Consider the following 14,658-nt stretch of genomic DNA (forward strand, 5'->3'; position numbering starts at 1 on the left):
CTCAGGTCTAATGGAGTAACTGAAGCATAGAAAAGTTGCTCTTGTTTTCTTTTCGGTACATTAAGTAAATAGACCACATAAAACAGTAGGGCAAAGGAGTGAAGACACAAGGACAGGCCTGACTTTGATTACTCAGGAGACACTTTGCATTCCTCTGGATTCATCTCTTCTATTTACAATTATAGATCCCCAAAAAATAAATTTCAAAAAACAGTGCAATTTTCTTCTATATTTTTGAAAGACAATGTTTCCAAAAAGTTGTACATCTTAATGTTCTTAAACAGTCCCTAGACAATAAGCCAGAAAGAATTTAGTTATTATTTTCAGTTTTTTTATTTCATGTTTATTTTTGTTATTTAAATATAATCTATTAAATAGAGTTTTAATTATTATTGTTTTTCCTGTTGTGTTGTCAGTACAAATTTTGTGTAATAAAGCAAAGCTTATATTTTAGAACTTAATTTTTTTTTCGAAATCTGAGTTTTTTATTGTGGTAGGTTCTTTAATCTATAATCGTATCTGTTTTTGTTATTTTTATTATTTTGACTCACTAATTTGTGCTCATTTGAACTGCAATTGACATTAAATGGGAGATGTACCATTTTCTTTTAAAGAAAAACCTTTACAACAAAATCTCATATAAAAATAACTAGTTGACATATATATTTGCAAGTTTGCAATCAAATTTACTTAAAACTCTAGTAATATTTTTCCTCAGACAAACAATCTCTGAACTTGGCACGTATCCTGTGAAATGCATCATCCTGTAGCCTCTAGAGCCACCCAGAGGACAATGATGCAACTGTGCAACTTTTGTTGCGCTGGTTTTGACAACATTTTACTGTGTCACAGATATTTATTTTGACACAAGTGTGTATTCCAGTTTTATTTTTAAAAACACAAGTGTGTGGAACATTCATAGTTCCACAAGATCTAAATCAACATTGTCCAAGATTCACTGCCCACCTGCCACAAAATTCCGTCCTTCTTGATTTTTTTCTGGTCACAATTTAAAAATGCAGAAATTTTTTTTTTCTTTACCTTAGTAGTTACAGATATCAATGCAAACATTGGAGCAGAATAGTAGATTCTGCATGTTGATAATGTTTTCTTAAGAAAAGTGAACAAATAGGAATGATTAACTGAAATAATATTGTAGGAGGCCAAAAGGAAACAACCTTCTGTCAGAAATATGATTGATATTTCCCCAAAAACATCATAATTGCCTTAAGGTAGCAAAACAAACATTATTACTTGATACTATGGTTTCTGAAATGTTCTTTTTAAACTTTAAAGAATGGAAGGTTATTTATCCGTAAAACACTAAGAAGAAGAAAAAAACTTCTCCTGTCAGCTTGCTGTATATTTTTTATATGATGTACGCTGGAGCAAGTGTTTGCCCAAATGCTGTTTCCTTGTCACAAGCAGCAGCATCTGCCAGGAAACATGGCGACCCCTGCAGCTTCAGGCACAAGAGCCACAAGCAAAAATCTGTATGACCTTTCTGGTGTTCAAATTTAGCTACTTAGTATTTAGCTGTTTTAGGAAGAAAACAAAAGATGGGTCATTTTAAATTTCCATGTTCCTTAACTAAATGATTCTAGACATTTTTTTTCTCGCCGAATCTGTGAGGAGTTAAATGTTAAACACTTTTGCACGTCTTTGTTTTGTTTTTTTACGTTCTTACTACATTGTAAACTTCAAAGAAACTTATTTCTATACATTTTTTGGTTTTCTATTTTTTTTCTTTTGCACCTGAACACAGAAAATGAATCCTGACAGCTTGTTGTTGTCATGTATTAGACTGACATCACATAGTCAGAATATGGACCGCTTTAAGCCACAGTGCCACATCTGTGCAAAGGACAGTCTGACAGTTTAAGAGACAAAAAAGTATATTTTTAATATAAAATCTGTAAAGCCCAAAAGTTTCTCACATACAAATCAAACTGTCTGTGAGCATTTAAATCACCCCAATAACTTTTGTCTAAAATTACGTAGTAATTCCTCATATCATATCATATAGTTGGGAAATTCATTAAATCTAATTAGCAAGCAAAATGAAAGTAAATACATGAGAGCCAAATTAGCCTTTAGCGTACAGCGCCCACTTGTGGACAAAAAGAGAATGACAAATAAATCTTTTTTAAAGATATTCAGAAAATTCAGCTTCTTTACAAGAAAGACAATACGATTTTTTTTATTTAACCTATACATGTAATTAATTGCATTTTGTTATATAAGTGCAGGTTGTAATGTTTACACTAAAAAAACAGCATTTATGAAAAATTATTGTGTTTCCAAAACTTTTAAACCTCAGATTTTTAAAGAAATATGATAGTTTTGCTTTAGAAGGAAAGGTTTGATAAACTGACTGATCATCACCACAAAGAGGAGGTGATCTCCTAAAGAAAACCCTTTTTATTGGATTTGTTTAACTGACTGTCTTCTTTTTTGTATCCTCCTTCAAACTGGTGAAAAGTGACACTATGATATTTGTGCGCAAAAGTCTGTTGTTAATTAAGCATTGACTTGGATGAGGGCATTATAAAAGTAATGACCAAAGCTTGTATGCGCACTTCCAAACCATAGAACCATAGAAATCATCAAGGCTGATTTAGGAAAAGCCTCCACTAGTGTGTGTCCTAAAAGTTATATGATTACAGGGGGGGTCTATAAAAGGGAAACAATACCTTCACACCAACACTAGTCTGAGCTGTGAGTTGATACCATCATGGGTGGGACTTTCACATTTGACGGCTGGATGACGTCTTCCTGCAGATATATGCTCCGGTTTTGCGGCGCTTCTGCTTCATTCCTGGGTACTTGTCCCGAGCGCGCACAGGTTCCTCCAGGCGCACCACGAGGCTGAACTTTGATGAGATGGCCACCTGTTGATCATGTCTGAATGGAAATTTCAGCGCGCTGATTTGAGAAAAATAACCCAAAATGAAAGACTAAGCGCTAAGTGGTGTATTTTTGGAAGAACTGGGGACCAGAACCGATCGGAACCGGGAAGGAGGACTTTTGCAGAATTGGACCAATAGCAGGAAAGACGCGCATCACGTCCGTGGAGAGCGCAGAGACACACAGAAGCAACCCTGTGAGTTACATCCCAGCAGTTCAGAGTGAAAAGAAACAAAATGATACAATCCAAACAAAAAAAAAAAGAATTTCTTGCTGATGCATAAAATGAGTTGGGAAAATATTACAAAAATGCAACGTCTTACATTGTATTACTTAAAACAAATTTTGTGCTATTTTATCCGTATTTTTACAGAGTCATATGGAAAAATGTTCTCCACTTGCCTGCAGTCTATGTAATGTTAATTATATTACACATTTATTTTAATTCAATTTTGATACAACAAGAGAGTGATTATCCAAAAGAAGCAGCCTGGAATCAATTTGTTTTTATGCTGTAACAAAAATGACTTAGATGCATCCAGGAAAGAAACAGGATGCCAAAGAAATCTAGCTTTAAATAAAACCACATTTCTTTAAGATTTTTAAGCAAATCTTTAAAAAAAATCTTTATTGAATGAGCAAAATAGCTGTCAGTGAGGTTATCTACATTTGAAGCTTGAAATAAAGAGAAGCTGAAGATAAAAACTGCCATTTGCATTTTCTTAAACATGTGAGACGAAATTGTTTGTTTGTTTTTTTATAATTAACTTTAATTAATACAATTGATGTAATTGAGTAATGCAGACCCAAAGATTTATAATTAAGAATTAGAACACGAAATTTTAAAAGGATAACAAACGAAACCTTTAAAGACAGCTTTTTGTTCAAATATTTGAGTTTTGTGGTTTATCGTTTCAGATTTCTGTCCATTCAGTCTAATAAATTTAGTCATAGTTTACATTATAAGCCCTTAAATGCAATGATGCTTTCATTCCCACACAGCAGGACTGAGTTTTGGCTTTTTTTAAATCAAAAATGTAACCAGTGGGACCCCTCAATGTCCCATCTTCTGTGGTCCCCGGAGAGGGTTTGAAATAATAGAGTATCGGTTTTCAGACACACACACAATAATAAATCAAGCAGAACATATGAAGAGTGGTCCTCATAGCGGCAGATTACAGCTGTTATAGTTTAGTGGGTAAAAATGTCAAGCCCCTTGCAGCCTCAAGGGGACAGGGGCTTCGACTGTTTGCTTTCTCAACAACAAGCTGTGGGTTTCACGTCACTCCCTTGTTTTGGAGCGCGCTTCAGTGACTCTTCACGTCAAACTACTTATTTGTGCAACACGTTTCCGCGGCCTCAGGTTGCAGCGTCCGACAGGTGACAGTTACACGTCCATCCGCCATTATCTGCACCTGCTTTACACCAAAAGGGTCACATCCAAACTGAGTCCAGTCAAGCGAGAGGCAACAGCCTGCCAAGGACGTGAGTTCATGAGCTGACATTTGATGTTTATTAAGATTTAAGGTCACTCTACAGTTACCAGGTGCGGGTTTGTATCAGCAACAACAGCATGAATTAATTAAATGAATTTCAGTTATTCCAGGCTCTCAGGATGCATATAAACACCAGGGTCCTGTTCAAACCACAACACAGAGTTGAAGGTTTTACCTTTTTGACTAATGCCGTTTCTCAAATAAGACCTAAATAAAACAAGTTTCTTAAAAAGAAATTAAGGTAATTTGGGGTAATTATAGGTTAATATCCTAAAATTCGAGATCCTGCATCCTCGTGACTGATGTCACAACATTTTGATTCCACATTACAGCTGTGCAATAAATCATGAATTATGAATCAGTGCTCTGCCACATTCAAATGATTGACTGCAGCACTTCAGCAGGTTACTCAGAACATCCCCCTCAATGCATTCTTGTCACCGGCTCCACGGCTGTGACAATACACCAGTGTGAAATGATGATCGCCTGTTGGAAAGTGCACCACCCCATCAAAAGAAATGACATGTTGGCCACATGCCCGGACAATTCAGAGGAAAGTGTCTTGTCTCCTAGTAAATAAGGGCCATTTGCAAAAAGAGCACCTATTTCTTGGTGGCTGTAAGTGCCTCACAGCCCCGGCATAGCAAGGATTCTCTGAAGCAGAAATTCAAAGAACATCCAGAACATGATGAACTCTTCTGCTTCTTGGTATGGGATGCTAATGAATATTAACCACGTGTCTTTTCTGACTTTTAGATCATTTGAACTCTGCCCGCCCAGCCTCAGGATGAATCACCACAACTGGAATGAGACATTATTTTCCTCAAGTGGCCCTGTGGACACAATAACCAATTTCACAAATGAAACCGATCCCATGCCCATCAACAAGACAGCTGCAATCACCTACCCTATCGTGTTCATTGTGGGTTTCTTGGGTAACACACTTGCCATCTATGTAGTGGGACGCTACGGCAAGTTAAACAACGTAACCAACATCTACATCATCAATTTAGCCATCGCAGACGAACTCTATGTCCTGGGAATCCCCTTCATTCTGACCAACAACGTTTTTTCGTATTGGCCATTTGGAGATTTTTTTTGTAAGATGTTTATGACTACTGACGCCATGTGCCAGTTTGCCTCCACTTTTTGCCTGACTTTGATGAGCATCGACCGCTTCATGGCTGTGGTTTATCCAATGCGAAGTGCTAAGTGGCGGACGCCTCCGAAGGCTAAGATCTTCAGTGGCATAGTATGGATTATGTCCTTTCTGACGGTGTTGCCAGTCACCATCTACTCGCATGTGCAGGACAACATCAAGACTTGCAATTTGAGCTGGCCTGAACCACATGGATCATGGTCCATGGTCTTCATCCTTTACACCTCTATTCTGGGTTTCTTTTCCCCTCTTATTATTATCTCTCTTTGCTACCTGCTCATTGTTATTAAGGTAAAATACCATAGAGATTAACTTTTTGTTTTTATTTGTGATATTTTTTCAGATTGAAATCTCATTAGCCTTTTCATTTACAGGTGAAGTCTGCCAGTGTGCGTGCGGGACTGACTAAGCGCAGACGGTCAGAGCGTAAAGTGACCCGCATGGTGGTGATCATCGTCTTTGTCTTCGTACTGTGCTGGCTGCCCTTCTTCACCGCCAACATTGTCAACCTATTTTACGTGATCCCGGAGAATGAAACAACAGCAGCCATCTACTTCTCCCTGGTCATCCTCACGTACGTCAACTCCTGCGCCAACCCCTTTCTCTATGGGTTCCTCTCTGAGAACTTTGAGAAGAACATGAAGGAAGCACTGAAATGCGGGAAGCTGAATAATGCTGCGAGCCCAAAAAGTGGTCGACAGAATGCTGCCAAGGTAAACCATGACGTTTATGCTGTTACTCACAAATCTGACATGCATGGGAGTAAAGAAAATAGTCCGACTTGTTTCTATAAAAAGGGCAAAGTGTGTGAAATTATAAAAAAAAGATCTGTCAAAAAGTAACGACGTTGCTGGGAAGGTATTTTAACATCTTAGCCAAAATCAATGTAAAATTGCGTCAGAAATAGTATCAGCTCTGAATATAACCCCAAACATGACATACTCTGATTTATGTCAGGGCAGATGTTTTTACTACAAAAGTATATTACATGTTATATATTGAAGTTGTAATAAAAATACTATAGTGTGAATATTTTAACTCTTAGACTGTCAGACTGGAATGCACTGAAAATACATAAATCTACTGCAGGAAGTACTTGATGTGTGCACGCCTAATGCAGAACAGCACCCACAGATGGAAGAGCTTAAAGTTGCATTTCATTGGTAACTCCCAGCTGGATATGTTTCCCAAAACAACAAAAAGGAGATAGTGCTGTTGAGGCCGTGCACAGGCAAAACAGCCTGTGCACAAAGTTATTGAACACTTGGTGCCTGTAGGTCTGTAGTTGAAAACCCTAAACTGGACACTGCTCATCCTTTTATATTCCAAACAAATTCTTGATTTTCAAAATAGAAAAGATTGAATGTATGCAAGAGCGGAAATTTATTAATACATTCCAGTGAAATCTGACATTTATTGCTTTTTTATTTTATGAAGTTCCCCATAAATCTAGCTTTTATTTTTTTAATATATATTTTTGCACCAACAAAGACATTGTCATGCAAAAGGTCTTATGGCTGCAGAGTGAACATGCTTCCAGTGTCAAGCTACAAGCATACCATCCTGGGCAACGTGCGCTCAAGCACCCAATGACAAGTCTATGTAAATGCACATATCAGGCTTCCATGTTCAAAACGCTGTCATTCACATGTTGCTATACGCGGGTTTCTACAACCATTTTCGGGCTCTATGACAAAATCGCGTGGCAGTCAAAAGTTAAACCAGTTGAACTTTGACGAAACAGGGACTCGGATTTGGTAGTGATGTTTTGATGACATCCCAAGTGCCAACCATGAAAAAAAAATATCACGGAGGAGAAATTATACATTGCAGTTTGTGCCCAGTCAGAATTATATGACACTAGCTCTTTCATATATTGGAATAAACCTGTGAAAGGAAAAGCCTGGAGCAAGATTTGCAACGCTTTGACATTTTGTACTAAGCCTCTTCCATCTGAAGGTGGCCGACATGTGCTTGTAAACAGTAGAAAAAGAACAAGAAGAAGAAGCCCCTCCCTGCTTGTGTAGTGTTAACACCATGAGGTAAATGCGCATTCAAGAACGTGTTCAGCGCATTCAAGAACTCACGTTACAAACCGCGTGTGTTCGTAGCTTCAGATTGTTTTCAAAAGTTACCTTTGTCATTTTAGGATTAATGAGGGTCAGGTGACCTAATGCTGAAATCAGATTAACCCTCTAGATTGAGTTCATTACATCCTATATTATATCGGTCATAGCAAAAAAGGAAAGAGGCGAGACTCAGACACATTAACTTAAATAGGGAAAATAGCAGCAGGAGGAAAAATTAATGACCTGTTGCTAAATGAATCACTGTCATTTTATTTTTGATAGATATTGTTGACTTTTATTCAGCTTAAGTGCTGCTCCGCCTGTTAGCATCCTTCTTCTCAAGCTGTTTTAGTCCTGATAAACTACTTTGATTCACAATTAAAACATGAACATACCAAATGAATATGATGTCTCCAGTGTTGCTGAACTGTAAAGAAAAGCAGTAGCTTGCCCTAAATATTTCCTTATGTTTCTGTGTTTATTGTTTTTAACCAGGTTGTTTGTCTGGAATTGTTTCAGCAGTTAGTCCAGATGAAGGTCTGCAGGAGCTCTGACCGACAGCCCATCACCTCCAAACCCGCTATGAACGGCCAGTGAGGCCAGCTGATCAGAAACGTACTCGTCTGCACCCAACAACCCAACATGCAATTCACCTGCATGCCCCATTGTTCTTAGTATTTTCTGTTTTCTGCGGATTTTACTCCCACTTCTCCTGTGTAATTTGGGAGGACCAGAGAGAGATGACTGAAAAGGAGCTGGAACTTTCTGTATTTTCTGCTTCTTTTTTTTTTCACCACACCGATCATAGGGAGGAAAGAATGTTTGTTTTCTCTCCTAATTAAAATTTCTGTTTAACAAAATGCCATTTCCTCTTTAAGGAGAAAAAAAGAGAGTTTCCCACCCAAAAACTGAATCAACACTGTCATTTTTTTATGTTAATGTGCAACTGTTACAGTGTTATTGACCCTGTCATGAAACACTCAGGCTTCGTCATGTCTATTTGCCATGAGGGGAAAGGAAGATTAAAATATTTCATTTGGAACAATGTTTATTCCCCCACATGATATTTTTTATATCAGAGTTTGACTGTTAGCTATTAATATTTCAAAATACTGTTTCTGGTTCTGGTTATTGTGAAAGAGCTTTTGATTTGTAATGTAAAAATGTTGTCAAGCAGCTGAAGCAAAATGTTTTCTTATATCAGTTATAACTTTTTATTTCTCATTTTTTAGTGGATGAATTACGTGTTTTGTTTTTTTTTACTTGAGCCCTCCAAGACATTTTCTCACGAACATTGTACTGACCTTGAACATGTCTAAAAAACAAAGTGGGCATTTAAAACCACTTTTCTTTTTTTTTTCTTTTTTTGCAACACTGTGAAATGTGAAATAATAGGTCATTCTAAGTTTTATGCATCAAATAAGCGACATTAAACCAAACATAAATGTATTGTTGTGAATGTAAATAAAGTATTTGCTGTAGGTGCGACTCACATGAACTCATCTCTGCAGCTGGAGGATTTTAACATTTTTAAAACAGATTGAGCACTGGAGGCTTTTTAAAAACAAATCCTGATTATCCTTTACAGTTGGAACCTTCCTGAACCTAATTTTTGCACATGCAAATTAAAGTTTGATTCCCTGACAGGGCAGGCCACTGAACCATATTAGGAAGAAAGCTGCAACAAAAATGAACTGTCCAAAAAAACAACTCTTACCCTTTTCACATAAAAAGATTTTTTTTTTTAGTGGTTTTTTTTTTAACTTGAGCACAGTGACAAGTACTAATTCTATTTTTATTTTAACAAAAATATATTTCACATTTGAATGTCACAGTATAAAGCTGTTCACTTATTCTTATTGTTTTTCGGCACACCCCATCTGGGGTCGCCATGGCGAATCAGTGGTTTGGCAGATATTTTTACTCTAGATGCCCTTCCTGACACAACCCTGTATTCCTTTAATTGTGCTTTTTTAAAGATAAAAAACAGCTTTTTAATAGAGTAAAAAGTGCTTAAAAATAAACAGTGATGCAACATGACATGGTGCAGAACCCCTTGAAGACCTGTGACTGATTTATTTACTTTAGTATTTTATTGTGCGGAAGGTGTCCAGGTGTCTGTCTTCCGTCCTTATCAGCTTGTTAATTTTCTTTGACAGACCGCCTGCATATAAAACTGCACTCACCACGGGTCTGTAGAAGAAAAGCAAACATCTCACTTCAAGCAATTAGCTTTTCTCAACAAGAGCGCTCTGCTCTGTCCTTTTTAGGAAACAGCTGTAGGGTCGTGGGTTTAGTGTTCCGTCTAGCCGAGCGACCAGGTATTTATTGTCTTCCTCCACGTCTTCCCCCAGGAAGGAAGATGAGTGTAATAGATGCTCTTAAATCTGTTATTGTCTTGTTCACCAGTTCTGTGCTCAGCATCCCATCCAACTCTGATGCAACAAATGCAGACTAACCTTCATATTTCTGCTGAAGAAAAACATCGGATCCAGTTGTTGTTCTTCAGGTGAAATACATTTTCTTCTGATCCCGACCATTAACCCTTGTGCTATCTTAGATGACCCCACCCTTACATTGACGTGTTCTCCCTACCATGACAAAGGTGGATAAAGGTGGAAAGATTTCATGTAATTCATGGACACCAGTGAAGATCACAAATCATTGAAGAAAAAAGATACAGCGCACTGTCTAATGGGTCTAGATGACCCAACTCCCAATGTTAAAGTGCCTAGGATAGCACAAGGGTTAAGTCTTTCAGTCTTCAGAAAAACTGCAGTTTGACAGGTGTCAATTAATACATTCAGTAGAAGCATTTATAATGTTTGCCTCTGGTATGTTAGTGCTGGATCATGTTTAAAGGACTTACCAAAAATATTGACACAAAATAGTTGGGATAGGCTTTAGTGATCCCCATGATCCCTCACAAGAGACAGCGACTTAAGACAACGAATGGAAAGGTGAGCCTCAAAGTTCTGGACGTTTGTTCAAATTAAATGAGGCTTTACTTAAAACTTTAAGCAGCAGCTAAATTAAACCCCGTCCAGAGGGGTTTTACTTTCTCCCATGTGTAAACTCTCTAAGTTCCTCCAGGACCTTTATGATATGGGATGCATATGTGATTGAGTGATTTTTATTTTAAAATACAGCTCAAATCATCCTTTCTAAACTGTAAAACTTATAAATTCTTAAGAAAAAATAGAGGACAAAAGGTACCTGACAAGACTATTTCTAATTGTGTCAGCCCTATTAAAAGTGATGTGAGGTGACGCTATCTTTGACAAACTGTGATAGAGAGATTCCAGTGGAATCATAGCATCTGGACTTTATGTCTTCTTTCTTCCAATCATCCAAGTGGCTTCATCAGTACATCAAACCTCTGCGATTTTGGGTAAAACATTTCACTGCACGTCACACTGCATTTGTCTATGAATGTGACTGAGAACATCTGAATTTAAATTTGTATCATCAATTTTAATGGCAAATGGAATTGAAACTTATATTTGAATTTGAACGTTATTTTCAATTTCATTGGAAGTTGAAATTTAAATTTGATTTTAAATTTTTGAGTGGGAATCAGCATAGAAATTTGAAATTGCATGTAAATTTTATTTTCAATTTCAAAGGAATCTGAATTTGAATTTGAATTTCAGTGCCCCAACTACTGAAAAAAACATAACTGAGGTTGTCACTGAAGGAGAAACATCTTCAACCTAAGAGGATGTGAATAGGCCAAAGATCAACTGAATAATATGCAGAAACAGTTTTATTAAAAAAATAAATTAAAAAAATATAGTAACAATATGTTAGGACCCACACAAAAACAGAAAATTAATAGCGTAACTTAATGAATTAAATATTGACTGGAAGTATTCATCGTTCTTTTATTTTAAAAAATTATTATGCTTGAGTGTATGACCCACATTCCAAACCTAAATCAGTTTTGTTGGCAATCTTAAAGTAATGTTAAGTGTCACGTGTTTAAAAGACAACTTCATCTGGACAATGGCGTAGCTGACATCTGCACAACACTAACCCCCCCCCTTGCTGTAATCTGACAAAGCGGGTCTGGTGTTACTCACTTCACTCTGCCAGCCCCCAAACACTAAAGTTGGGTTCATGAGCTAACAAAACATGACGATGTAACTCACAGTTGGATTTGAAAAGAGTAATCCCCAGAGTAATCCTCAATTAGCTCAAGAGTAGGAATAATGTCCTTAATGTCATTTTTGACCATTTTCTTGTTTCGTTCCCTTCATGTATTTCCATTTTTCTGGCCCACAACAATCATTGTGGTTGATGGATAGTGTCAAATCTTTCCATTAATTTCACTTCCTGTGGGACAGAACGGTCAAGCAATTTTGACAAATACAAAGCACAGCTTATCATTGCTGCTTCTGTCAGCTTGACCGTGTTTATTTTTAATTGTCTTGGGAATTTAGCAAACACATGAGACAGCTGCAGCCCACAGATAAAGACAAGTAATTTTAATTCCTCTACATAAGGGCTGAAGATAAGAGTTTGGGGCCCATTAGTGGCTATGGAGCGCCAGCGTTCTCAACATTTAGAGGCCTGCAGCCTCGTTCCTGTTCAGTTTCTCCAGCAGCCTTTTCACTTCAATGTGGACAAGCTGGAGAGGGGTCTATTTTTACAGCTTTGAAAGGGGAGCAGACAATTAAAGGTATTTTTAAAATCCTTGACCAAGATGCAAAATGAGGCCCGAAGGGAGTCCTGCTGGCTCCAACGGCTGGAGGCTCCAATGTTCATCCCCTTTGACCACACATCCTTTGCACTTTTCCGATGGAGTTTTTGTTCCAGCTGGCTTTCTTTAGATTTTCCCAAACCTCTTTCTGCACATTTATTAGAAACATAAGACAGCTTATTGGGAAAAAAAGTGATGGAAAAACGTTTTTTAAGTGGATTTTTACTTTCTCAGTGGGGAATTGAGCAACAGTGCTGTGGATTTTGTTTTTTTATTCATTTTCATCAACCTTTGTCCAGAAAAGGATGGAACAGAAAATATTTTTACTGGTTTTTGACAAACTCAAGAAGAAACAATGGAACCATTAATAACACCAGTGAATAAAGAGTAAAATCAATTAAAAGGCCTATATCATGCTTTTCTTAAGGTTTTCAGAGTAAACTATATCCATGTGTATGATAATATATTACCTTTGGTACACTAAAGAACAGTCATTTAAATGAAATACCCTGTATAAATTGTTAACGCAGCCCTTTTTCAACGTGGAAGTGAGACGACTGGATCTCTTAGACACTGGCACATTTTAATGTCTTTACCCTAGAGTCGGGTGAAGCAGCATGTCTATGTTTCGCCCACGAAAGCAAACAACATCCAAACTTTTGCAAAGACAGATGAGAATATTTTGGAGCCTTACAAAAGTGTTTTTAACCCTTATGCTATCTTAGGCACTTTGACATTGCGAGTGAGGTCATCTAGACCCACTAGACAGTGCGCTGAACTTTTTGCTTCATGATTTATGATTTTGACTGGTTTCCATGGATTACATGAAATGCTCTCCACCTTTGTCATGGCAGGACTTGTCAATGGTCATCTTGACCCTATAGGATAGCACAAGGGTTACAATCGATCACCTCTAGCTCCATGGAGAAAGTGGGTGTGTGTGTTAGCCTGGGGGCAGAGCTCACAACTCAGACTCTTCCTGGAAGGGGCTGTTTCTCACTTATCTACGTCACAATGTGAGGACCGCTCGTTTTCATGGGTTGGGAGGGGCTGCTGCTCAGAGCACAGGTTTTGAGAGGAATACTCAGAAATGCATGAATGGATCAAAATACCTCCTTGGGCTTGTTTATAGTGAGGAATTAACATTATAACTACATTGAACCATTTGAAAAATCTGGAAATCCCTGAATATATTTGAACTTTCTTATTTCTGCCTCTAAGATAAAAACCAAACTGTACCAAATACTTTTTTGAAGAGATTTTAAAAGTGACACGCCCTTCCTTCATCTTCTTTACTGCTCCAGAAACATTTACATCTTTTTTTTTTTAAATCTTAAGTGCCTTGTTCATGCGTGTTGCAAAACAAAGAAAGCATGTTGGATCAAGTCCTCTTGATTAAACCTTCATGTCACATGCACCCCTACAAGGGTTGACCCGTAAAGGTGCAAAGGCTTTTTGGGTTGTCCCGTCCCATAGAGGGTTGTATAGAGGAGGGGCTCATCATAAGTGGAGGCATACCTTCCAGTTCCTTTGAGGCTCATTTTTGCCTCATGAGCTCTTTGAGTGGTCTACGACCTTGATGTTTTGTGTTGGCTGCCTGCGTGCCCCATAAAAGGTTTGCCCATTTTTCGCCTATATGAGTTTGCATTTCAAAGACGGGTTGAAGAACAGTGTTCCCAGGATGTAGCTACCAAAAACGTTTCAACAACAGATTTCAAAATGTAGAATTATTTTTTCTAGTCTGTAGTTCAACTCAAATTTAATTCATTTTTAGTTGTTAATGTATTTGTGTTTTGATTTTCCCCTTATTGGGAAATTTTACCTCAGAGTGTAAAATAAAAACATAGTAAAAATCTGAAATATTTGAATGCCATCATTGTTTTCTTCACTTTATTTCAACAGATTTGTGCGATATGTGAAAATAATAACAACACACTTGTGTTTCTTTTTCACCAGGCTCCTGTCATGCCTTCTTCAGGCATTTCTCAACAGTTGTGTATTATTCTCCCTTGTTCAGCCCTTATTGCGAACATGTTTACTGAAAACCTGTTTTTTGCGTTGGCTTGTATAGGTGAAAACACACACTGCGCATTCTACAGGGTCTCCTTGCCTTGTTTTGTTTGTGGTCATGCCACTGTTGTTCCATCAACCTCAATGTCAAAAGGAAAGAGAAAACAGTACAGAACAGAAGACAGATCAAGTTAGACCAGAGTTTAGGCTCCGTTCTCAGAACGGATGGTTCTAGGAAGATCAGTCATGTGGCAAATGTAGGGTTTTCAAAGTATTTGTTTAAGAGGAAATAAAAACACTTTGGTTGCTTTTGGA

The 14,658-nt window shown here is 37.5% G+C and overlaps 1 protein-coding gene across 3 annotated transcripts; it reads left to right on the forward strand.

The window, feature by feature from the left end:
• Positions 1 to 2,809: 2,809 nt before the first annotated feature.
• Positions 2,810 to 9,112, forward strand: LOC101171493 (somatostatin receptor type 5). 3 transcript variants are annotated; one of them, XM_004071495.5, is made up of 4 exons: positions 2,810 to 3,103; positions 5,160 to 5,853; positions 5,937 to 6,275; positions 8,127 to 9,112. In XM_004071495.5, exons 2-4 carry the CDS (start codon positions 5,191 to 5,193, stop codon positions 8,226 to 8,228), a joined length of 1,104 nt encoding a protein of 367 aa, XP_004071543.1. In that variant the 5' UTR covers positions 2,810 to 3,103; positions 5,160 to 5,190; the 3' UTR covers positions 8,229 to 9,112. The 3 variants fall into 3 exon arrangements, with proteins under 3 accessions (XP_004071543.1, XP_011476586.1, XP_011476585.1); XM_011478284.4 differs by having other exon boundaries at positions 8,154 to 9,112; XM_011478283.4 differs by having other exon boundaries at positions 2,815 to 3,103; positions 8,151 to 9,112.
• The last annotated feature ends 5,546 nt before the right edge of the window (positions 9,113 to 14,658 follow it).

Source organism: Oryzias latipes, chromosome 8, assembly GCF_053564925.1.
Source record: "Oryzias latipes strain Hd-rR chromosome 8, Olatipes_Hd-rR_3.1".
In the NCBI taxonomy this organism is placed as follows: domain Eukaryota; kingdom Metazoa; phylum Chordata; class Actinopteri; order Beloniformes; family Adrianichthyidae; genus Oryzias; species Oryzias latipes.